At 53.3% G+C, this 25,064-nt stretch overlaps 1 protein-coding gene across 4 annotated transcripts in view; it reads right to left on the bottom strand.

The window, feature by feature from the left end:
- Positions 1-1,216: 1,216 nt before the first annotated feature.
- AKNA (AT-hook transcription factor) overlaps positions 1,217-25,064 on the bottom strand; it is a 52,989-nt gene continuing 29,141 nt past the window's right edge. For 2 of the 4 annotated variants that reach the window (XM_045563541.1, XM_045563540.1), the window contains exons 7-23: positions 22,938-22,997; positions 20,919-21,046; positions 20,202-20,412; positions 18,166-18,320; positions 17,900-18,079; positions 16,816-17,062; positions 15,794-15,900; positions 14,892-15,103; positions 14,564-14,623; positions 11,987-12,149; positions 8,878-9,054; positions 8,117-8,232; positions 7,308-7,454; positions 5,437-5,532; positions 4,038-4,154; positions 3,598-3,790; positions 1,217-1,580 (exon numbers count right to left, since the gene is read on the bottom strand). In XM_045563541.1, the coding sequence (XP_045419497.1) occupies positions 1,319-1,580; positions 3,598-3,790; positions 4,038-4,154; positions 5,437-5,532; positions 7,308-7,454; positions 8,117-8,232; positions 8,878-9,054; positions 11,987-12,149; positions 14,564-14,623; positions 14,892-15,103; positions 15,794-15,900; positions 16,816-17,062; positions 17,900-18,079; positions 18,166-18,320; positions 20,202-20,412; positions 20,919-21,046; positions 22,938-22,997 (2,631 nt within the window). In that variant the 3' untranslated portion in view covers positions 1,217-1,318. The remainder of the gene's footprint in view (positions 1,581-3,597; positions 3,791-4,037; positions 4,155-5,436; positions 5,533-7,307; positions 7,455-8,116; positions 8,233-8,877; positions 9,055-11,986; positions 12,150-14,563; positions 14,624-14,891; positions 15,104-15,793; positions 15,901-16,815; positions 17,063-17,899; positions 18,080-18,165; positions 18,321-20,201; positions 20,413-20,918; positions 21,047-22,937; positions 22,998-25,064) is intronic. The other 2 variants (XM_045563542.1, XM_045563543.1) reach the window with 2 other exon arrangements.

The following is a 25,064-nucleotide window of genomic DNA, read 5'->3' as shown; positions in this document are numbered from 1 at the left end:
CCGTGTGGAGCAGGACATGCGGAGGGCTTTGCAAAGGGATCCAAGTCCGGCAGGTGCTCAGTAAACGGCAGGTGTTGTTCGCTGTTGAAATGAGCACTGGAAAGGGAGTCCAGGCGTGTGTTTTTGTGGACACAAACTTGCTGTGTGTCTCATAACATCTCTGGCCTCAGTAAAAAGGGGCTTGTCCAGACAGCCCCTCCCTGCAGGTCTCTCCACTCAAGAGAGTTACGGTTCTGAGATGGGCAGAGAGGAAAAGTGCAGAAACCAAGTCACCAGAGGGAGGCAGGCCGAGCACCTAGCAGGTCCCTGGGGAGAGGGCTTGGCTGGGCGTCCAACCGGCCACCCCACAAACTTGACTTTAGAAATCAAAGGTTAATGACACACACCACAGACATGGATGGCTTTGGGTACTTTTTTGTCTTCTTTTTTTTTTTAAGATCAATATGCATTCTTGCTTCACTTGCCCTTGTAACGAAAATAGATTTTTAAATGCCTCAAATATACAAACATCACTGAAGCACACACATTCCAGAAATGCTGAGGTACGTTCGGCGACTGCGTGGGGAGCAGAGACAGCCTGGCTTCGCGGCCACAGACGATGCCCTGGCCGGACCTGGCACATAGCTGGCCACTGGCAATGCCACTAGCAATGCCACCAACATCCTGGGGGCAGGGGGAGCCGGGGCCTTGGGTTGAGGTACTGAGAGGCCCCTCTCTAGCTTGTCCCTGTCCCAGCCATGGCCTCTGCCGCCATGGAGAAGCCAGGCGCATGCCACCCTGGGGCCCTGACATCCTAAAATGCCCCACTGATCACCAGTCACTAGGAGAAAGGTCTCCAGCCACGGCCTTCCCAGAGATGCTTGCCCCAGAGTGGCCGGCCACAGGTGGGGGACAGTTCGTTCCAGAAACTCTGGACTGTTCCTTTCTTACCCGGCCTCCTACAGAGGATCCAAGATCAGGAAAACTCCTCAGTTTTTAAAAAAAAATCTGTCCATCTGTAGGTAAAATATCTATTCTTAGCTGAGGGGGACAAGCGCAGGACTAAAAGAGACTGCCACAGGGGCCACCTGGGCCGAGGGTGGCTTTGGTCCCAGCACCTCCACGAGGGGGCTGGTGGCTCTGGGAAGTCACTTCTCTGGGTGACCGGGCGACACCCCCTCCACTCGAAAGACAATGGGACTGGGCAGGCCGGGCCTGTGCTCCAGGGAGACCCTTCTGGGCCTCAGTGGCTGCGGCCGAGTCCTGGCTGGCGGGTAGCAGCGGGCCCCCTGCCCACCTGCCCACCTGCCCAGCCATGTGTCTCTGGGCCCCCCGGGACTCAGAAGAGGCAGGAGCCCCGCAGGCTGCGAGCCTGGCGCAGGTCGGCGGACAGCGAGCGGCTCATCTGCTTGGTGGCGGCGCGGACGCTCTCGGCCGCCCGGACGGCCTGGCTCAGGGCCTCGTTGAGCTCCTCCAGGTCGTCCAGGTCGAGCTGGATGGAGTGCCGGTGTCCCCGGGCTGGCCGGGAGGAGGCCGCGGGGGGCCACTCGGCGGCTGGTGGGGCTGAGGGGGCTGAGGTAGGTCCTGCGGCTGCGTGGTACCTGAGGAGGGAAGTAAGGGTCAGTTCCATCTACCCGCCAGCCAGCGTGCTGCGCTCCGGGAGCAACGGAAGGGGCAAACATGGACCCCCGCAGCCTAATCAGAAGCCGGAGATCGGGGAGACCAGGATCGCCCCAGGCCTGGCAGCAAATCCCCCTCGTGGAGGGGTGATATGGGAGTCCCACTTGCCAAGTGTGGGGTGCTGGAGAAAGGTGGTAATAATTAGGATTCTGCAGGAGCGGAGTCCGCTCCCATTTATCCAGGGAACTGGGTGGAAGGGCCAGTTCCCTGCCCGGTCCTGCAGGAATGTGGGGTGCTGTTTTAAAGTGCTGTGGGAATGAGCTGACAAGCCATGAGATGAAGCACAAATCTCCCCAAGAAGTGACTACTGCATTCATTGGGGCCACTAAATTCGGGGCTCAAAGAAACCAGCAGTGGGTGCGAAGGGGGTGTGGCCCGTGCGCTGCTGAATAAAGTGTGCGTGGTGGGGGGAGGGGATGAGGAAGCATTTGCCTAAATAAAGCAGGAATGAGTTTAGGAGGACTCGCAGAGTCAGTCACTGGCACCTTGCTTGGCACACTGCAAGCTCTGGTCTCATTCCTGAGCCCCCACTTTCTACCCTGCATTATTTATTGTGCCGTGTGTAAAAACAGGTGGCAAAGATCTGAAATGACGTTTCTCCAAAGAAGATATGCAAATAGCCAACCAGCACATGAAAAGATGCACAACATCATGGGCCGCCGGGCAAATGCAAAACAAAACCGCCCATGAGATGCCACCTCCCATACCTCACAGCCACTAAATGGCTAAAATCGAAAAAGACAGATAGTGACAAGTGTTGGCAAGGATGCAGAGAAACCGGAACGTTCGTGCACTGCTGGTGGGAACGTAAACGGTGCGGCCACTTTGGAAAACAACTCCTGAGTCCAGGCTTTTTTTTCCCTACACAATCCTGTCATGTTAAACCCACTTTTACTTATTTTTCTTCTCTCTAATGACAATATTGAGTAAGAACAATATCCTCCGTGATGGTGAAGCTTCCGTTTGCTCAGCCCGCCCTACGCTACAAACTCCACAGATCTCGTTTGGTTTTTGCCACATGCCTCACTTAATGCTCACACAGCAGTACACAGCTGAGACCATTCCCCCATTTAACAGATGGCAAAGTGGAGGCTCAGAGAGAACTAAGCTGTGCCAAGGTCATAGCACCAACAAGGGGCAGATGGGATACCAACGCAGCTCCGTCCGACTCTAAACCTGAGTCACTTCCGCCTTGACTGCCAAGTCTCTCTTGTCTGGGCTGATGCTACCTCCAAAGTCTGTGCAAAAAGTCCTACGAGATACCTGATCACCCCTCTTCAAAACTGTCATCAAACTCTGGGAGAAACGGTCACAGCCAAGAGGAGCCTAAGGAGGCATGACCACTGAATGTGGTGCGGGATTCCGGAACAGAGAAAGGACTTCAGATAAAAACTGAGGGGACCTGAATGAACTGCGGACGTTGGGTAAAAATACTGCATTCCTATCGGTTCACTAACGGTGGCAACTGTGGCAGACTGATGTAAGATGTTAATAAGAGGGGAAACTGCGTGTGCAGGGGTGGGACCGTGCGGGATCTCTGTCTACATCGGCTCAATGTCACTATAAATCTAAAACTATTCTAAAAAATAAAGCCTATTTTGAAAAAGTGAGCATTCATCACTTGTGTGCTGAGAAGACCCACGTGGAACTGGAAGATAGTTATGGTTCTCCGTCCCCACGAAGCTGTAAGCTCCCAGGGGGCAGGACCCTCTTGCCAGTCCCAGTCACTGCCAGGTCCCCAGGGCCGAGCACTCTCCTTGGCACCTGGGTTTGTTGAGTGACTATGTGAGTGTTGGGCTTGTACGGCACATTGTCCACACGGGGATAAAACACGGGAGTCCGTGGCTTCTGGGTTCTCAGCTGCCCGACCCACGTCTGAATGCTAATGTACTCAGAGATCCAAAAAAGGCTGGGAAGGTCGGGACAAACGGTTCTTACACAGTGGCTGGCGGATAAGGCATGATGGGAACCGAGGAGATGTAGGCAAAGGCCGCAGGGGCTGGTGCTGGGGGCGCGGCCGCCAGGTACCATAGTCCAGGGGGCGGCCGGGACGGCGACCCCGCATGCTTGCTCCTCTGCTTGGGGCTGGAAGTGGCTGGTGCGTTTCTCCTTGTGGCTGCCTTCTCTGCACCTGTCACAGAGACAGAGTGACCACTGGGGAAGACCCCGCCTGAAGCACCCGCTCCCCTGGGGGAGAGCTGGGCGCTGGGCTGCCCACGCTGCGGAGCGTCACCCTCTGTGAATCCGATCCCCTGCCCCAACCGTTCCACTCCCAGACTGGGGGGAGCAGCCGCCCCACCGAAACTCGCCGGGTCCCCGAGCCCTGGTCAAGGAGAGCCGAGGGTCGGGCTGAGAAGGAACGGAGCGTCTGTCCCTACCGGAGGTGGCTGGGCCTGGGCCTTCTCCCTCTGGGGGGGGTCCAGCTCGACCACACAGGGGACAGTGAAGGACACCAGCGGGAGCTGGTCCCAGCAGGTCTCTGGTGGCAGCAGCACCTACAAGAGGAGGCAAAGATGTCAGGAGAGGATTGCATCTAGCTCAAGCCAAGAGGGTGAGTCACTTGCAAGGTCTCAGAGTGGGGAGCGGCAGCGCTTGGATCTCAAGCCTGGGCTCTCCTGACCGCAGCCCCTGTTCAGCCTCAGTGAGACAGAACCATTCTCCAAGCGGGAGCGGCCCAGAACAGCCCTCTGGGGAGCCAGGGGGTCAGCAGACGCCTAAGGGAGCAGGAGGAGAGTGGACACCATTGCTCTCTTCCCACGAAAATCCCCAATGCCAAGCCTGGGTGAGTTCCAGGGCGGGTCTGCTTCTCTTTCAGGCCTCAGCTCAGCCCTCCCAACCCCCCCAGGCTGAGTCATGCACCCCCAGCCCCACCCATGCTCCCCTATCCCAGCTCTGAACACTCTGCTTTGTAAGTGTTCCTTGGGGACAGGGCCTAGGGCCCAGTATGGGTAGGTGCTGAGTGCACGCATGAATGAATGAATGGAGAGGCCTGTCGGGACTCCAACTCCAGCACAGGCAGGGCAACATAGTGGTAAAGAGCTGGGGCTCTGGAGTCACAGACACCTGGGTTCAAATCCTGTCTCTACCACTTGTAAGCTGTGTGCCCTTGGGCAGGTGTCCTGCCTCAGTGTCCTCACCTGCAAAATGGACCTAACAGTACTACAGTACTTCATACAATTGTGGGGATTAATGCATGTAAAACCCTTAGCATGATGCCTTCTATACAGTAGGGGCTTGCTAAATGACAGCTCATTATCACGAGTCGTTATCATTGCCTGAAAAGGCCTCAGAGGCCATCTCCGCCAACGCCTTCATTAAGGACGTGGAACCTGAGGCTCAGAGAAGTCAAGGAATTGGCCTAAGGTCACACAGCAAGTCAGTGACAGAACTGGGACTAGAATGCGGTGCCCAGATTCTCAGGCCACTGCTGTCCACACCACACCTCCCTGCGGGGCTTGCGGGGAAGGATGAGGAGTGACCGGAGGGTGGAGGGGACATGAGATGTGATCACTGCAGGCAGGTCCCCTGCTGCCAGGAGCCCACCTGTCACAACCCTTCAGGAACTTCTGAAATCAAGAAGGGTGGCTTCAGACAGCAGCGCCCGGAGCAACAGGTGTGACGGCAGGCCACCCAGAACAACTCCGTCCCCTTGCGTGTACCTACAGCCCACCGCTGAGCTCAGGCCAGGCCCACGTCTGGCCCAGCCACACGCTCCCCTGACAGCAAGAAGCTGCAGCCTTGAATGCCCAGGCCAGTTTTCCAGGCACCGCCCCTTACCTGCATCCTGGGTCCTGATGGGGTGGCAGTGGGGACAGGTGACTGTGCCATTGCCTTTGGGGACAGTCTTAGGGGGCAGAACATGATACTCCTGGCCTGGGGAAAGAAACCAGAACAGTCAGCATCGGCCCACTGCGTGGACGTAGAATTGGGGAGGATTCTGGTACGCTGATTGCTCTCCTCTTCCCCCAGATGGTTTTAATGGTCTCTCTCTCTCAAGTGTGCACATGTGAGTGCACATGCACACGTCATGTATGTGCACACATGTACATGTATAACTGTGACATACATATCCACATATACATCAACACACATTGTAAAATTCTTTATTATAAGCTCTCGCCAGACTCCTGCTCTGTTTTGTCTCAGATCCTTGTTCCTGACCTATAGCAGCGACCAGCAGACCCCAGCAGAGTCAGGAGTTGCAAGCGGGCCGGGAAGAGACGGTGAGCAAAGCCACGGTGAGAAGGGCTGAGCGATGCCACTCCCCGACCCTCACTTGCTGGTTTGGATCTGAGGGGCCTGGGCGTGGGGTCAGTGGCGTTTCCTCCCCAGGCTCGGAGTGGCTGTAAAATGGTGATGCGCATGGCGCCAGTTTCATTGGCTCGTTGGGAAGAGCCAACGGGGCCGCCTCCCTGAGACTCTCAGCCCTCTGCCCGGCAGGTGTAAGCACTCGGTGTCACCAGGAAGCTGGACGGCCTCTGCGGTCCTCCTCCCCCAGCCCCCATCTCCGGCCTTATCCACCCCCAGGTCTCAGATAAGACCTCCAGGATGTCACCTGAAGCCACCGTGGAGGGGCTCGGGTTCTTCCCCTCCTGTGCTGTTCCGTCTGTGTCACGCGGGCTCACACGTCATACTGTGTAGGTGGCACTGGGGGCCCTGGACTCCCTGATGCTCTCGTTTCTAATTCCTCAGCGTGCTGCTGGTGTCCTGCCTCGCCCCAGGTACCTGGGGTTGGCGGCCCTCCCTCCCAGCAGGTTTCAGTGACAGACACGTCGCCCTGACTGTAATCACTCATTTGGTTCTGTCTTCTCTGCTATGGAGTCAGATTCATGAAGAGGGGAACCTCTCCATATATAGCGTTTTCATGTTAAGCACTTGAAATACTACATGTCATCTCTTCCTAAAAATTTTTTTAAAATTATTTTATTTTTTTAGAGACAGGGTCTCGCTCTGTCACCCAGGCTAGAGTACAGCGGTGATATCACAGCTCACTGCAGCCTCAAACTCCTGGGCTCAAGCCATCCTCCTGCCTCAGCCTCCTGAGTAGCTGGGACTACAGCTGCACACACCATGCCTGGCTAAGTTCTCTAATTTCTTTGTAGAGACGGGGTCTCACTGTTTCCCAGGCTGGTCTTGGACTCTTGGCCTCAAACGATTCTCCTGCCTCAGCCTCCCAAAGTGCTGGGACTACAGACATGAGCCACCACGCCCGGCCCCTGTGTGTCATCTCAAGCTCTACTCTGTGCCAGGTGCCCAGTTCTTGAGACACAGAGCCCCCTGGGGCATCAGAACCTGCAGGTAAGCCAGGTGTAAACGACACACGATTCAGTGTCCACCCTGTACGCCCCGGGGTGGCAAAGAGAAGGTGACCATAAACCCCTTTATGACTGACCAGCTGAATGGGCTTCCCAGGACCAAGCACGCACCCTGGGAAAGGGGAGGCATCAGGAACTGTTTGCTGAATGAATGAATGAACAAATACACCGAGACTCGCGGAGGCAATGCTCCCTGCTGGTTTTCTTATCACGGAATGCACAGAAAATAATAATATTGGAACAGCTCCCTGGTAAACAGAAAAGCCTCCTCATAACAGGGGAGGCCACCCTGGGGACGGCTCTCACCCTGGCCCCCCCTCCCTGGACACCTACCTGTGTACTGGCCCCGGAAGGTGACTCTGTCTGGCCGTCTGGCACTGGACACCCCTCTCTTTCCGTCCTGAGCTGCCCTTGGACCGTCCTCGCTGGTCCTGCTCTTCTCAGAGAGCAGCCAGGGGGCGGGCGGCTCAGACTCCACACCTGGGTGCAAAGAGAGGGGCATCAGAGGGAGCAGTGAGGGGGTCACATAGCTCGAGGAGGGGCATATCACGAGTGCAGGCTCTGGGACAGGTGCTGGGAGTTTAATCCCCAATCTGCCCCTTAGTCCTAAGAGTTGATGTTTCCAGAACCCTGACCCCACGCTAAGTGCTGGCCTGGACACTGTGCGTGTGCTGTGTCATGCACCTTTGCAGCGATCCCACGAGGCGGACACTATTGTCACTGCCCAGTTAGCTGTCCCTTTAACTGCTCAAGTAGGAAAACGACCTGGACAAGGACAAGTGGAGGAGAGCTGGGGTTGAATCCCGGCCACTGGCTCCAGAGCCATGTCCCTGCAGGCACGTCCCTTGAGCTCCCTGAGCTTCAGTGTCCTTATCCGCAGAGTGCGAATAACATGATCCCCTTGCGGTGGAGGTTCAGCGGGATGACACTTTATTAATACAAAGCCCTTACGGACACCCCACCCAGAGCAGGTGTGCGGTACCGTAGGGGTGCACTGTGCTTCAGAGCACCACAATAGCCTAAAACAGACGCACAGAAAACCTCCACATTTCCTTGAACTGTGTTGCCGTGGTCTCTGACCTCTGAGCCCACCTGCTCAGACCGTGGCCTCTAGACATCAGTCCTGGAAGGTGGTCACTTACTCAGGGACAGTCGGGGCACCTCCCGAGGCACTGAGGAGGACCTGGCTCGCTGCCTTCCTGCGGAGACGGTCTGTTCTTCACCTCCAGGCTCACAGGACAATCTCTCTGTGGATTTACTAGCGAAAGGAAAGAGAGATAATGTCAGCGTGGGAGGTTTTATGCAGCCTTTAAAGGTGATCTTTGAGAAGGTCAACCTGGAGAAATGTTTGTAACACAATGGGAGGAAGAGATTACAGACGTCAAAACCAAAGACTCTGGAATCAGTTTCACAGAAAATGGCTCTGAGCCTCTCTGACCCTCAGTTTCCTCATCTGTCAAACGGGGATCACAACAGTAATTGCCTCAGAGGGTTACTGGAAGGATAAATGAGACAATGTCCATAAAACCTTAATCTGGTAGTACCCTCCCTGTAGAAACACTCAGAAGAAGGTAGCTGATTTTGTAAGTCATCTTCATAAACAAATGACCACTGAGTGGATGGGCGAGAGGGTGGGCGTCCTGGAAATGTTCTTGCTCTTCGGTTGGGGGTGGGTTCAGGGATGTTCACTGTATTGTGCTTTATTATTAACACACAGGTTCTGATCTTCTTTCATGCAGCAAACGCCACAGGGTGAACCAATGTAAGAGAGAATGAGAGTGGACGAGCGGGAGAGGGCTGTGGCAGTGCCCAGTCCATGCGTCCAGGAGAGCCAGAGGCCAGCCAAGCCTGTCTTCTGCAGCTGCCGCCAGGGCAGAGAGCTGGGAGTTTGGGGGTCACCCACCTGCCATAGTGGGAGCCCCAGGTGGCTGAGGAATCCGCTGGCCGATCCCGGATTCGGGCGGGGCGGTCAGAGGCAGATGCTCGGTGCGTCGGTCCGCCCTGGGGTGGCCGGTGCAGACTGTCCTCCAGCCGCAGACGGAGCCGGGACACCTCCTCCTGCAGCTCGCGGATGGCCTGGCTGGAGTTGGGGTGGACGCAGAAACGAGAACAGATGCACGAGGAACAGAGCTACGGCCCCCCCGCCAGAGTGTGCCCCAATGCAGTGGCCTTTGTCCCTTCCCAGCAGGTACGGGGTCCACCTCTGCCGTCAGATGATTCTAGAACTTCCCTGTGCATCACACCTTCACACCTTTCTGAGTTCATGTCCCTGTGCATTTTGTGAACAAAACAGAACCTTTCTTTGAAGCTTCCCCTTCCTAATACGCAGGGGCTGAGTAGCTGTTCAGAAACACCAGCGACAAATTCTCCAGACAGAGGAGAGGATGCAGGATAAAGAGGGGACCGGCTGAAGCCAAATGGCTCAGACTTTCGGGCCTCGCGGTCTGGCCAGGCCTGGCTCCTCCCGCCCGTGCTCAGCAGCTCCCTCCTGGGTTCCAGGGAGAAGTGTCCCACCGCTGTTCAAGCCGACCTCTGCACACCTGGCAGGAAGGAGCTGACCCATCCGTCTCCCCCCGGACAGGGAGCCCCTGGCAGGCAGGCAGGAAGCTTCCCCATCTCAGAACCCGAGAGGCCCTACACCTCGTGGGTGCTCAGCAAACACGGCAGAACCGGCTCCAGGCTTCGAGAGCAAAGTGCCACATGTGGGGAGTGGACAAGGAGACAGCTCGCTGCTGCCCAGCACCGACTGAACAGGGACCGCTGACCATGAGGCAGCTGCAGGGCGCCGTCCGCAGAGCTGCCCAAACCCGGCAAAACCCCCGAACACAGCCCGACCTCTAACCATGAGCATCTGGGCAGTAAATCCTGTCTGCGTTTCTCTCACATCAGTCCCTGCCCCTCCGAGGGCTCGTTCCGTGGGCACTGCTGGCATGGTGGCAGGCGATCCCACCCAGATCCCCCTACACACGACCCCTACACACGGAGTGGCGTTAGAGTCTGTGCTGGGCATGGCTGTCCTCGGGGCGGAGGTGGCTCTACCATGGGCTGGTTTCCGGGGTGCGGGCTCTCAGCGTCAGCGCTTGCCTGGTGGCCCCCAGACTTGCGGGCGAGTGTCCCCTGGTGCCACCTCCAGCAAACAAAAGCTCTCGGCGAGTGTGCCAGGGGGGTGGAGACCTCTTTCTGGCTTTGGCCCAGCCCCGCGTGCGTCCAAAGGCAGTGGGTTCCCCTGGCAATCCCCAGGGAGACGTCCGCTGGGGTATCCAAGACAAACCGCGAGGGCGGTGGCTGCTAGAGATCGAGGGCTCCCTGTCCCCGGTTAACCCCTGACGCTGGCGCCCGGTCAGAAGGCGCTGAAGGAAGGAGTATCGGGCCTGGGACGGGGTCAGCCACTGGGAGTCACTTCCCCTCCAGGTTGTTTCTATCAAGTTCTCTGTCTGCCCGACTTAACTCCGCAGTTGCCAAGTACCGGCTGCCACTTAAAGTTCATCTTTCTCTGCAAACTTCCTTCCCCATCTCCACACAAGGCACCAGTATCCACCTGACTGGCCAGCCAGAAATATGTGTCATTCTAGACTCTTCTCCTTCCCTAAACGCCCCTGAAGTCAATCAGCTACCAAGTCCTGTGGGCCCCACGGCCTAAATGTCTCTTCTCGAGTCATCCCTCCTCCTCCTCCCCAGGATGCTCCCGAGAGCCCAGGCCCCACCATCTCTCCCCTGGGTGAGGCAGCCTTCTCGGCAGTCTCTCGGCCTCTGTTCTCACCTGCCTAGTGGCCAGAGAACACTTTCTAAAACAACAGCTGACCCCGCCACTCCTCTGCTTAACACACCCCTCGCTGTCTTCATGATGAGCCTTTGTGCACTCCAGGAGGAGTCAGTGAATGTCTCCTTGGAGGTGAGCCGCCGTCTAGACCCCTAGCCACGGCCTTCAAGGCCCCGTGAGATCTCCCGCAGGTCTCCCCACCTACCCCTCTGCCTTTAATGCTCAACACACACCGCGATACTGAACGTCTGGCTCCTCAAAGGTGACAGCCACTCTCTCCCCTCTAAGCCTTTGCACATGCCACTCCCTCTGCTGGAGATACCCTTCCATCTCTCTTCCTTCTGATCTCAGCTGAGATACCACTTCCTCCAGGAAGCCCTCCCTGAAGCCTCCAATTATGCTAAATGCCCATTCCCTGTGCTCCCACAGTCCCTGGGACCTCTGCCATCACTGTACTTATCACGCTGGGGTGCAACTGCCTGTCCCTTTTGTCCATCAGCCTCACTGAGGCCAAGGACAGTGTCTTGTCCACTACGTATTCCCAAGACCTGGCATACCATAGACAAATAAGCCTCTAATTCCTACACTGATGTCAGGGGAGGCTGCAGAGGTAGACTAATTAAACCCAGACCAGGAAGCCAAACACCAGCAGATGGACACAAATTTGCAACAGGCAACACGACAGCCTCATGACTGCACAGGACGAGGGAGCCTCGGGTTGGTTTCTGAGCAGCAGTCGCCCCAGTGCATCCTGGGACAGACACCCCATCCAGCAAAAGCGTGTGAGTGATTATTGGCCAAAAGCAACTATAAAGGGAGAGGTGGGAGGACTGACTAATCTATTTTCCCATCTCTGTTCACACAAGTAAGGGTTCAACTTTCTTAGTAGAAAAACCGCATGTGGATTAAAACAAAACAGAACAAAACCAAAAACCACAGTAGTTTCTTAGTTCATACAAGAATGGGCAAACTGCAGAAAACATATCCCGGGAAAGGGCAGACTTCTCTAGGAAGGCAGATGTGAGGTGGGCGAGAGGTGAACCAGAAAGGTGAACCTTTAGGTCATTTCCCACTTTAAGGAGAATTGTCCTCAAAGTCTAGGTCAATGAGGTCCCACAGAGACAGCCCAGAGCTGGGGGGCCCAGGACGTGCACCAGCGGCCCGTGTGAGCCGGCAGGTCTCCACCTGCACCCACCCGTGGGCGACACGCTCTCATCCGTACGAAGGGCTTGATTCCCCAGACACGACTTACTCTCGCCCCGCTCTGGTGAGGAGGATGCTGGGGGTGGTCTCTGTCGGTCCACGGGGCAGAGGGGCAGCTGCCGGGGCCGGGGTCGGGGGCGGGCTGACTGTCCTGCTGGGGCGCACTTGTTCAGAAATCCGATTTCGCCCCTTGAACTCCGAGCCGGGGACAGCTAGGGAGGCAGAGAGAGACCAAAGTGAGTTTAGGCAAAGAGGACCCCAAAGCTCAAACTTGGGCAGGGGGAATGATGGGGGAATGAAAGAGATGGTGCCCGGGTCAAGGTCACAGATGAAGCTCCTGGGAGGCCAGGGACCCACCGACCTCAAAACCAGAAGAAGATCTGGCTTTTACTGAAAGTGGGAGGTTGAGCTGGGCCTGCCGAACTGCTTCTAACTAGACTCCAGCCACCGTGACACCACATTACACCAACCCATCCACGTCTGCAGGACCTTTCCTGCAAGGAGTTAATTGCTCCTTCACTTGCCCCCCGCCACCCTCAGACTCTGTCACCATCTCGCCATGCTGCTCTGGGACCGGCCTCCACGTCCCTCTGAAATTATAGTCACACCTTCACATGGGTGCTTGTTTCTGGGGCAGCATTAGTAACCTTTAACCTCTCAAAGGGATGGGTGAGCAAAGGTTAAAGACCATGAATCTGGCCCATGCATTAAAATAATGAACTCTTTGGAATGCCACTTAGCACTATACAAAGGAACTAACTACTGATATGTGGGACAATCTGGATAAATTTCTGGAGGCCCATGCTGAGTGAAAAACCTAATTCTGAAAGGTTACGTATGATATGATTCCATTTACATAACATTCTTGAAATGACAAAACTGTAGGAATGGAGACCAGAGGAGTGGTTGCCCGGCTCACGAGGGGCGGGGCAGGAGGGAAGTGGGTGTGCCTCCCACGGGCAACACGAGGGCCCACGAGGGGACGGACGTGTTCCCCACCCTGACTCCAGCAGTGTCGACCTCTGGCTGTGACACTGTACTATACTTTTACACGATATTATCACTGGGAGAAACCGAGTCAAGGCACATGGGTTATCTGGGTATTATTGCTTGCAATTGCATGTGAAAATCTACAATTATCTCAAAATAAAAAGTTTAATGAAAAAGAATTTTAAATGACAAACCTTAAAAAGAAGCAAAGCTAATCTGAGATGTTAGAGGTCAGCACAGCGGTTATGGCTGGGGAGGGGGCGGTGACTGGGAGGCGCTTGAGTGGGGTTCTGGGGTTCAGATCATGTTGAAAGTCCCACGTTCACTTTGTGAAAATTCATCCATTTAAGTTCTTTTCCCTATATTTGTTTTCTTTCAATCAAAAGTTCATGTGCATTTTTTAAAGGGAAAAAACTGAATCACATATAGATTGCATAGATATAGAAAAGCGTTCACGATACAATGTTCAGTGACTAAAGGAGGTTACCAAATATCCACATATAACACGATCGTATTCCTGTCTCAAATGCAGTCATGCATCGCTTAACATCAGGAACACATTGAGAAATGTGTCCGTAGGCAATCCTGCCATTGTGTGAACGTCACAGCGTGTGCTACACAAACCCAGATGGTGTAGCCTACTACACACCTACACTAGATGGTGTAGCCTGTCGCTCCGGGGCTGCATGTTACCGTACTGCACACTGTAGGCAACTGCAATAGGATAGTAAATATTCGTGTATCCAAACGTATCTAAATATAGAAAGGGGACAGTAAAAATATGGTATAAAAGATAAAAAATGGACACCTGTGTAGGGTCCTTACCATGAACGGACACTGCAGGACTGGAAGTCGCTCTGGCTGAGTCAGTGAGTGAGTGGTGGGTGACTGTGAAGGCCTAGGACGTCACTGTCCACTGCTGTAGACTTTATAAACACTGTACACATAGGCTAGGCTACATTTATTTAAAAATTTTTCTTTCTTCAATAATCAATTAAGCTTGACTTATAGTAACTTTTTTACTTCAAAAACATTTTAATTTTTTAATCTTTTGTTATAACAGCTTAAAACACAAACCATTATATAGCTGTACCAAAATACTTTTTCTTTATATCTTTATAAGCTTTGTTCTATTACTAAAATTTTTTTTAAACATTTTGTTAAAAACTAAGACATAGACAAACACAGGAGCCGAGACCTACGCAGGGTCAGGATCATCAATATCACTGTCTTCCACCGCCACACCTTGTCCTACTAGGTTTCTAGGGGCAGTAACACACACAGAGCTGTCGTCTGCTATGGTAACAGTGCCTCCTTCTGGATACCTACTGAAGGACCTGCCTGAGGCTGTTTTACAGTTAACTTTTTAATGTATAAGTGGAAGGAGTGCACTCTAACATAGCAATAAAAAAGTATGGTATAGTAAATACATAAACCAGTAACATGGTCAATTATCATAATTATCAAGTATTGTGTGTTATACATAATTGTATGTGCTATACTGTACTTTTACACCCTGGCAGTGCAGTAGGTTTGTTTACACCAGCATCACCACAAACATGTGAGTAACGCGTTGCTCTACAATGGCTACAACATCACTACTGATAGGGATTTTTCAGCTCCGTTAAAATCTTACGGGACCACTGTTGTAAGTGCGGGTCTGCCGTTGACCAAAACGTTGTTATGCGGTGCACGACTGCATATGAAAATAAACACACATCTGTATCAGCATAGAAAACAGCCCACAGAGTCTACACCAAAATGTTAGCACTGAGTTTTCAGCACATTATTTTTCTTTTTTCCCCTTTTGTCTACCCTCTCTGTAATTTCAAATTTTCCTGCAATGAGCCTTTATAATATTTCATATCTTAAAGGGTCATGCAAGTTTTCCTGTGTGTTTGATTTTTCAATCCATGAGGTCCGGCCACCCCCAGGTTCTGGCCAACCCGGACTCGTCCACTCACCCATGTCGGCGGCCAAGGCCCGCTCCAGGCAGACGCGGGGCGCCCCCTGCTGGAGAGGCCTGCTTGGGCTGGACAGGCACCTCTGGGCTTGGCTCCTGGGTGCGCTGGGCTCAGCGGCTCTTCTGGGGATCGGAGAACCCCTGGTCTTGGGGTGGGAAGCTCCATCCGGGGGCACAGTTGCAGTGAAGGGCTGGGCTACTGTTCCTGGGGTGCTGGGGGGCATGGAGGGAGGGACACACAGAGAGAGGCCCTCAGGCTGTGAGTCAGAGCCCTCCACCTGCTAACCCGACCCCACGAGCTCCCAGCCTTTGGGATTTTGTGCGCCTGGCAGGACACTATTTCCCAGGATGCACGCATGTTACACATCTACTTTTTTTATAAACTGCATAGCAATACACCTGCCAAATTATTATTGTGCAAAATAATAAAGCTCAATTTATTCTTCAGAATATACAAAGAGAAATAGAATTTCTAATCCTTTCTTTGCACGCACCGTTGGGTTGCCACGTGGGCCTCCCAAGGGGCCCGCACCCGGCTCTGGAGGCCAGCATCGACACAGGGGCTCCACCGCGTCACTCTGCACCCTCGCCTCCTCCACCCGCTCCCTTCCCTGTGGGTTCCACGCAGTCACCCTGAGTGCCCGCTGTCCTTGTCTCCTGTTCACCTTACACCACCCTCCCTGTAGTTTTCATTCACTTGTTCATTTGCTCAACAAATAGTAATTTCTCTGTCTCTTGCTAATTGGCTTGTGAGACTGGGCAAGTCACTCCCCGTCTCTGAACCTGTTTCCTCCATCAATAAGATGGGAACGAGGAACCATTGTTGGGGCGTCACAGGCACTTTGATCCCATGCCATCCCAGGTCTGTGGCACTGACGGGACAATGGTGGGGTCCTGGGATACCTGACGTGGGAGAGCCGGTGCTCTGGGGTCTGGGTAACGGGTGACACTCTGCTGGTTTCTGAGCCCACAAAACCACTGTCTGTCTCCGGAGATGCCATCCAGGGCTCCTGAAAGAGGCAGTGTCCCTGTAAGTCTGGGGAATGTGCTCAGGGCACACTGGGAAGCCCTTCCCAAATCCTGGCCTGGGCCGGAGAGGCCAGCCTAGCTCCCAGCAGCCAGGCCCAAGGGGTGAGGGTCTTCAGGCCCCAGCATGAGAATCTGGCTAACAGCGGGGACTTCATACCCTGAGACGACCCTGAGCAAGTCCTGCCTCCCTGAGAAGCGGCAGCCACGGCCCTTGGGAGAGCCAGAAGCAGACAAGGACTAGCAGAAGGAGGAGAAAGCCTTATTTCCAGCGTGTCTGGCGTGGGCCTGGGATGCCATGGTCTTATTTGACTGCAGAAATGCTCAGGCCCAGTGCATTGGGAAAACAAAACCCATCACATACGGACAGCTCCTACCCACTGGGTTTAGTGCACGCACAAAGAACACAACAGAACGACACAGGTACCTGCCCTCCGTGAGTTCATGGTCTCATGAGATTCCTGACCACGGGCTCACTAGGACTCAGAAGTCTGTGTGTACATGTGTGTGTGTGTGTGCACGTGCACATGTATGCATTACTGCATGAGAGGGTCCATAGCACAAGTCACATGTCTACAGTGCTCTGTGACCCTGCAACAGGTTAAGGGTCACCACTCTAATGGCACAAAGGGCATAGAGTCAAGAACAGCACCCCAGCTGTGACGAGCCGGCTCCGAGAAACACAGGCAATGGGCTACAAGCTCTCAGAGGAGGCACAAGAGCGCTGGCAGAGGGATGGGGCTGGGGTGGCCCTGGGCATAGGCCTGCACGTCGGGCAGGAGAGTGGCTGGCAGGGACAGGGGCAGCAGGCATTCCGAGAGGAACGGCACAAGCAAAGGCCTGGAGGCAGAAAGCTCAGGAGACCCGGGAATGGCGCGTGCCCCCAGGTGGACACCTACCTCCAGGTGGGGCCCCCCGGCTAGGCGCAGACACTTCTGCGGAAGGCGCTCAGAGATGCCGCTTCCCTCCAGGCTGGTCATGCTGCTCTGGTGGGATGCTGCGGACTTGCTGCCCAGACGGTGGGCTGGCGTGTCAGGGCCCGGAGGGGCTGCCTCAGCCCTGCCTGGGCCCAGCCTGGGCCTGTCTCTGGCCAGGGATGTCTGCAAGCCTGGTGGCTTCACAGACACCATCTGCTCCACGGCCTCCCTGGCAGGGGAAGAGAGGAACATCCCTGAGCCCTGCCACGAGCCGGGCGGTCCTGACCTGGGGCTTGGTCGGCCCCAAGAGCCAAAGAGCCCGGGGCACAAGCTCTGGAGTCAGACACCCCTGGGTGCCCATCCCGGTTCTGCCACCTTCTAGCTGTGTGACCTTGGGGCAAGGCACTTCCCCTGTCTGAACCTCACTGTTCTCAACTATAAAATGGGGATGCCAACAAAACCCACCCGATGCACCACAAAGGAAATTTTGGGAAAACGAGTGCGCTAAAGCAGCGTTTCCCAGACTCCAACAGCTTGTGCACCATCTCCCTACTTCAGCCGTTTCCATCTACTTACAAGACTGTAGGCCACTGTCACAAGCAGAAGACCAGTATTTCAGGTTACAAATAGAAACTAACTTGAAAATAAGTACGGAAAGCCTGAAAACAGTATTATTATGTTCTAATGGATCCTGCTGTCTGCGAATGCTCTGGGCTTGGGGCCTGCTCCCACGTTCTGTCGTGCTGTTTCTCTCTCTCTCTCCCCTTTCCCAGAGGAAGATCGAGAGAGGCGTTAAAGACGTAATAGCACTAACTGAGACTTTCTCCCTGGTGTTATCAGAAGGTCAGAGACTGAAAAGGGGAACAATGTCATTTAATGCCACATCTGTCCTCCTGAAGGTCACGTCCCGCACCGCCCCAGATGGTTTCCTGGGCTATCCCACTGTGGGGAGACGGGACGGCCAAGCCATGCCTAGCTGCAAAGTGCTGTCCAGGCCACTGACACTGAGCATCCTGCAGCCTCAGGGTGGTCCCGGACTCTCTGCAGGGAAGGCTCGGTGACTTACTCGAGCGGGACACTGTGACTTTTCTCAGCCTGTGCCAGGTGCTGCCTTGGGGGGACCCTGGTGGCCTCTGCTTTCCCTGGAGCTGGAGCTGGTCCATCAACTTCCAGGGCATGGCTCTCCTCCTCCTCCTCCTCCTCCTTCATCCTCATGGCATCTGGGAGAGACTTCATGCTGAGGTACCTGCCAAAGAACACACAGAGCGGCATGAGCCCCGCCCAGCAGGGGCAGCTGGGATCCAGCTGCCAGTCAGGTCTGGTGGCACTCACCGCTCCAGGAGGCCATGGAAATCCTGCTCCATCTGCAGCTCCTTGTGCCTGAGCGGCGCTGGGAGGTCTCGAGGCCTATCTTCCACCTCACTGCTGCCAGACCTCCCCTCCTCGTTCACGTGCAACGGGCAGGGGCCAGCAGCGGCAGCGGCAGGCTGGGGCCAGAGAGGTGGAGGGACAGAGATTCAGCAGATACTTAAACACCACTTTTAAGTACTAACGTCATGCCAGGCTTGTGCTGGGTGCTGAAGAGTAAGAAATATGTTATGCTCACTCACCCCATCACCTCTCTTTTCTTTTTTTTTTCAAGATAGGGTCTTGCTCTGTCACCCAGGCTGGATAGAGTGCAGTGGCACAATCATAGCTCACTGCAGCCTCCAACTCCTGGGCTCAAGTGATCCTCCTGCCTCAGCCTCCCAAGTTGCTGGGACTACAGATATGTACCATCACACTTGGCTCATTAAATTTTTTTTTTTAGAGATGGGGTCTTGCTATGTTGCCTAGGCTGGTCTCAAACTCCTGGCCTCAGTGGATCCTCCCAACTCGGCCTCCTAAAGTGCTGGGATTACAGGTATGAGCCACTGTGCCCAGCCCCACCACCTTTTTATGCACATGCAAAATGTCGAGACTGGACCATGTGATCTTCACTACTGCCTGCCGTGAATACAGCACCTCCTCCGTGCCAGGCACCACACAGACAGCACTTCACAACAATCCCGCCAGTAGGTATGGTTATTGCAACCCATTTTACAGACAGGTAACTGAGGCTCAAATGATTTGCCCGAAGTTACACAGTGAGGGCCAGAGCTGAGATTTGAACCCAGATTCCCTGCCAGCAGCACCTCTCCTGACCCCCTCCATCCCAGTATGGCCACCCCAGCCCCCCAAACACCTTCCCTGCAAGAGCATGGGGGCCCCGCAAGATGATGTGCTCAGGTTTTCCCCTGTTCTTGCATGCGATGCGCCTGGTAGAGTTGTCCTACCCTCTGGGGCAGAGCGCAGTGGGACAGGATTTCCCCCAACCACAGGGCTGGCAAGACCTCAGCTATCATGAACATCCCAGCGCCCCGCCCTCTGCCAGCGCCCACGCCACCTAACGTGTCCCCCCTCTAGACTCCTGTCCCCATCCTCCACAGACAAGTCTTCGCAGCACAGGCGACAAGGAGTTTGGAGACACAGACACGCCACTGTTGTCATCCGTGTGACCACAGTACACTCAGTTTGCAGAGGTAGCGATTGTCTCCCTAAGGGCTGTGGTGTGGGCTGGGGGGGCGTCCACAGAGCCCCTTCCACACGTGGCCCCGCCTAGGCCTCCCCCCATCATCCCTCAGTACCACACACCAGAGCCTGCGGGTCACCCCTTCCTCCCTTGCCTCCCATGCCACTCCCAGGCCAAACACACCTTCTGACCCTCTCTCCAGTCCTCACACGCCTCTCCATCTGCCCCGCACCTCAGCCTCAGACTGGTCTACCCACAAATCCTCTTACGGCAGCCCCTGCTGAAAAACCCGGCAGAGTTTAAGGCCACACTCACACTATGACCGCAAGCCCCTCTGTCATGGGCCCCTGCTGCCTCTCCAGCCACATCTCAGGCTGTTATCCCTCCTCACTTTCCATACCCTGACCACAGGGCCTTGGCACAGGCTGTTTTCCCTGCTGGATGGGTTTTCTCCCTCTGGAAATTCCTACTTACCCTCAGATCTCATTTAAATATTACTACTTCAGGGAACGTTTCATTGACGTTCCCCTCAAATGCAATCATGTTACCCAGGTATCTATCCTCACAGAACCCCATAATTCTCTTTCAGAGCACTGATCAAAATTATAATTAAATAAGTGTGTAAGCAGTTCAACTATACAGAAAACCCCATGAGGGTAGAGGCTGTCTTCCCGGCCTCCCCAACCCCACTGAACCCCCACCGTGTGTCACGGTCCTGGCATATGGTACATACTCCATAAATAAGTAGTGAATAAATGAGTTAATGAAGAAATGAATGCATGGGGGAACAGCCCGATATGGTTGAGCAAAAAGGTACCTCGGGGTAGAGGGTCTTGATGGCTGCTGGCGTGGGGGCTTGTTCTGAAGGAGCGGGCGGATGTGTTGGCTGGTGGGCGAAGGGCACGGCTGGGCTGCCATCTGGGGCTGGGTCTGACCAGGACGGCTCAGGCTCCTGCTGGGTCTGGTCCATGTGGTCCTTCAGCTCTTCCAGGCAGATTCCCAGGTGGTAAATATCTGCCTCCAGCTCCCTGGAAGGGAGAAACATCAGCGCCAGGAGCCTAGGACAGCGGTCACATCAGGGAGGCCCAGGAGGCCACATATAAGAGCAAAGGCCCCAGGCAATGCCCATTTATGGTCCACGTAATGTCATCATTTAGATGATAAGAACTCAAAGTAAACAAGGTGACAGAAGGCTCCACTGGGAATTAGAGGCCTCAGCCTGAGTCCCCTCTGCCATCCACAGGCGGTGGGACCTTCAGTAAATCCCACGCCCCTCTGGCCTCAGGTTCCCATTGTCCAACAAGGGGTTTCAGCTCTTATCTCCAAGGTGCCTTCTCATGGCAGTGCACCCAAAGGGACATAAATCTCAGCTTTCAAGTATTCCACCATTTGGATATGTTGCTAATTAGGACAGGATTTCTCTCTGTTCCCCTTGTGTACAAATTATGGAGACAAAGTGTCTCCCTCCTGGAGACAGAGGGAACCCAGGGGTCTGTCCCATCTGTCCTTCTGGGCCTCCCTCCGCTGCACGTACCTGCTGGGATCAAATGTCCCAGGTGTCCCCTTGGAGCTGGCGGGCTGCTGGGCGGGGTGCTGCTCCCGGCAGGCCTTCAGGTACTGCTCCTCTAGGGCCGCGTGGGCAGCCTTTAGCCACTGGAAGCCCTGAAACCAGACCGGGCCAGGAAGGCCTGAGTGCTTCGCGCCTGCGGGCCCTGTTTCTGCAGACGCAGCGGGTGAGACAGCTTGCAGGAGGCCACGGGACTCACGGGAGACAGAGGCTGGGGCTGGGAACCTCTGGAGGCTGCCTGCCCTGGCCCAGCTCTCTGCTGTCAGACTGGCACAACCCAGAGCCTTGGCACCAGAGAGCACCAGCCCTTCCTGGGTAGACTTACAAGGACCCCAATGTACCACAACAGTCACAGCATCAATATACTATCACTATGTCCCCATAAGGACCTAGCACTTGAGAGACTCTGGATCCTCATTCTTGATGTGCAAAACTGTGGGCTTCAGAAAATCAGACACTCTTTCCCCAGATCCTAGAGATGATGCTGCCATCACATCACGCAATCGAGAACCACGACTGGCATTTGCAGAGCACTGAGGCTCTGTGCTAAAGCGCTTTGCACTTATTCACTTAATCTTCAACATAACCATAAGGAGAGGGGTAAGTTATCGTCTTCATTTAAAAAGGATGAAACTGAGGCACAGAGGGGTTATTGAAGTTGGTGAAGGTCACAGAGGGAGCGAGTTGTAGAGCCAAGATGTGAACCCGGGTCCGCTGGCCCCAGGGCTCCTGGTCCTAACACTTCTGCTAGGCACCCATGGCAAACACGATCACAGTTAAGACATGGCCCAAACTGCAGGAGGTGGCACCATCGTCCCTGTATTACTGTCATCGCCAACCCACTCAGCTCTGAGGACAGATGGAGGCCAAGGACAACTGAGAATCCAGCCCCCGGTCACGCCTGACCTTCCGACTGCTCTCCACCTCCCTGAATATGGGAGGATTAGGACAGAGAGGAAGAAACAGAATGGTTTTCATTTCCACGGTCCTTGAGCATCCACTTCAGGATATCCTATGGTGCATAACACACATTTTGTAATTGGAAAATGGACGTGGCATGTCTATAATCACATAGGACAATACTTGTGCCATGACATGTTTGTACAAACTAGGCTGCTGCCTTTGCCCCTGCAGACCGGTCCTCAGCTCCTCCCTGCTCTGTGCTCTAAGCTGCCCAGTGGGAGGAGCTGGGGAGCTGGGAGTGGGAACTAGGGATGCAGCCTCACTGAACCTCCGCTGCTGCCACACCTGTGCTGACCGTCCCCTCCTCTGACCCCGACACTCCAGCCTTGAGAGTTCACCTGCTCCTTACTGGCCCCTGGCTGACGCAGCAGGAATCTAAATCATATATACAACTTGACTTGAGTTGCCTAAAACTCCAAAGTCCAAAAGGAAATAAGCCAATAAGAGTTCTATTAAGAGTCTCTTCACCTTTTTTTACCCTAGTATCCAAACTTTTGGCAACTACTTTTATAACTAAAAAAAAAAAAATCAAAGGAGATTTAAAAAAAAAAAAAAAGGAAAGGCCCTTTTCTGGCTGCTGAGAGGCAGGACAATGGGTGGGAAGCAGTGCAGGACAGTGACGATGACCCTGGATGGGGAGACAGACAGACCTGGCTCCAGGCTCAGCTGCCTACTAGCTGGGTGGCCTTGGAGTCCCCTCTCTGGGCTCTGGTTCCATCCTGGCTAAGTAGGGGTGATGACTGCAACTGCCTCACCGGGTTTTGATGATGATAAAATAAAATAACGTATCCTAAGGGTTTGATACAGTGCCTGGCACACCACCATCATCGCTTAATAAGTGGTAACTATGGTGACATAATGGCTGTCATCATGGGAGGCTAAGCCAGAGCTGTTTGCCCTAAAAGGAGACACTGTGTCTGGGATTCTCTGGTCCATCTGGCAGCAAAAGAGGCTTCAGAGACTCATCCATGGGAGACAGTGGCTGTCTCGCAGCTCATGGGCATTGCCTGAATTGAATGGTACCTTGAGTTGGTCCCGGGCCGTGAGCCGTCCTGCCCGCAACAGCCTTTCAAAGGACTCCACCTGGACATAGGGGTGGGAAGGAAATGTGCTGTATTAATTAAGTCCTCCAGACTCCCACACTCAGCCACATTCACACTGTATAAGAGGAGCTGGGTCTGGCCGCAGGATGTGGGGTTTCTGCCAAGCACGGAGAGGTGGGTGCTGGAAACAGAAACCCTACCAGTGGCCTCACCCATGGCAGCCTTGGGAAAAATCAAGGTGGAACCTGCAGGAATTTATCAACAACAAAACTTACTTACTCATGTGCATGAAGACCTATGAGCCAGGATATTTACTGCAGCATGGATAGAGGGCAGGGGCAACTAGAAACAGCCTAAATGCCTATCCGTGGAATAGTATGCAGCCAGCAACAAGATGAAAGCACATGTGTATGTTCTGAGGTATAAATTCCTCTCAGACCTATTTTTCGGTGTCAAATCAAGGTACAGAGCAATGTTTATTATGCTACTATCTGCATAAAATATATGGGGAATAAAAAACGGAAATATGTTTATATATGACAAACTATCTCTAGAAGGATTCAAGAAACTAAAAATATTAATTACATCAGGGGAGGAGAACTGAGCGGCTGGTGGAGAGGAATGGGAGGGAGATTTCTTACTATATGTTCTTACTATTGTACCCTTTGAATAATGTGAATTCATTGCCTACCAAAAATACATATCCAAATGTAGGATAGTAAAAAGTCAAGGTACAGTATAGTTTACATACTTATGCAACCATTTCTATAAATGCATGTGTGTGCATTGAACAATTTTGCATGGGTGGGAGAAAAAGACTTATTTTTCGCTGAATATGCCCTTTGCACTGTAAAACAGTCTTTACCATGTGCATCTATTACCTTTCCAAAAAAATTTTTAATTAGGAAAAAAAAGACAGGGACGATTTGGGGTTCATTTTTTAGAAAAGCTCTAGATCAGTGTTGAAATACAATATACAAATTTATATAATTATAATACATTAAATAGAAATGTAGTATGAACTACACATTCAATTTATAATTTTCTGGTAGCCACATTAAAAGTGCAAAAAGAAACAAGTGAAATCAATTTTAACAATATATTTTATTTAATACCAAATATGATTTCAACATGTAATAATATAAAAAATTATTAGGGAGAGATATTATACTCTTTTCACACGGAGTCTTTGAAATCTGGCATGTGTTTTCCACTCACAGGGCGTTTCAGTTTGGAATGGCCCATGTCAAGTACTCAATGGCCACATAGGGCCAGTGGCTCCCCTATCGGATGGCACAGCTCTGCATCGTTAGGGCTCAGCGGGTACCCCAGCTCCTGCTGCATGTGATGACTTGCTTTTGCTTTATTTTATGGACAAAGAAGAAAATGTCTCTCTAGTTACAGGACCAAGAGTGGTGGAGATGAAAAGGAATAAAGTACTCGTGCTTGCTACTCCAGCATGGGTGAGCCTTGAAAACACCATGGTAAGTGAAAGAAGTCAGACAGAAAAGGGCAAATAGTGTATGAATCGATTTATACGAAATGCCCAGAAAAGGCAAGCCCATAGAGGCAGAAAGCAGCTGAACAGCTGCCTGAGGCTGGGGGAGGAGGGAATGGGGGGTGATTGCTTAACAGAGATGGGGTTTCTCATTGGGCAATGAAAACATTCTAAAGCCTGATTGTGGTGATGGTCGCATGAAATGTGAACATACTAAAAACCACTCAAGCGTATACTTTAAATGAGTGGATTGTAAGATATATGAATTACATTTCAATAAAGCTGTTAACAAAAATAAAAGAAAACAATGGTGGTGTTTCTCTGCAGGAAATTGTTTTATGGACGTGGTGGTACACGCAACTATTGCATTTCCCTTTTTGCATCACCAACTAGGAAGCTCAAAGCTAAATGTGTGACTCGGTAAAGTGCTCAGGGTCCAACAGCACATTTTGTTCACTTACTTCACCCCAAGTTAATTTATTTTTTCTACCCTTACTTCCCCTCCGCTTCAGTTTCCTCACTTCCGTTTTCAGAATGCGGTTAAAATGTATGTATTTTCATAAGCCGCTTTAAAGCACTTTTGGAATAAAGCCAAATGTATAGTTATAA

Source organism: Lemur catta, chromosome 10 (assembly GCF_020740605.2).
Source record: "Lemur catta isolate mLemCat1 chromosome 10, mLemCat1.pri, whole genome shotgun sequence".
Classification (NCBI taxonomy): Eukaryota; Metazoa; Chordata; class Mammalia; order Primates; family Lemuridae; genus Lemur; species Lemur catta.
This window is presented reverse-complemented; position numbering and strand designations above follow the sequence as displayed.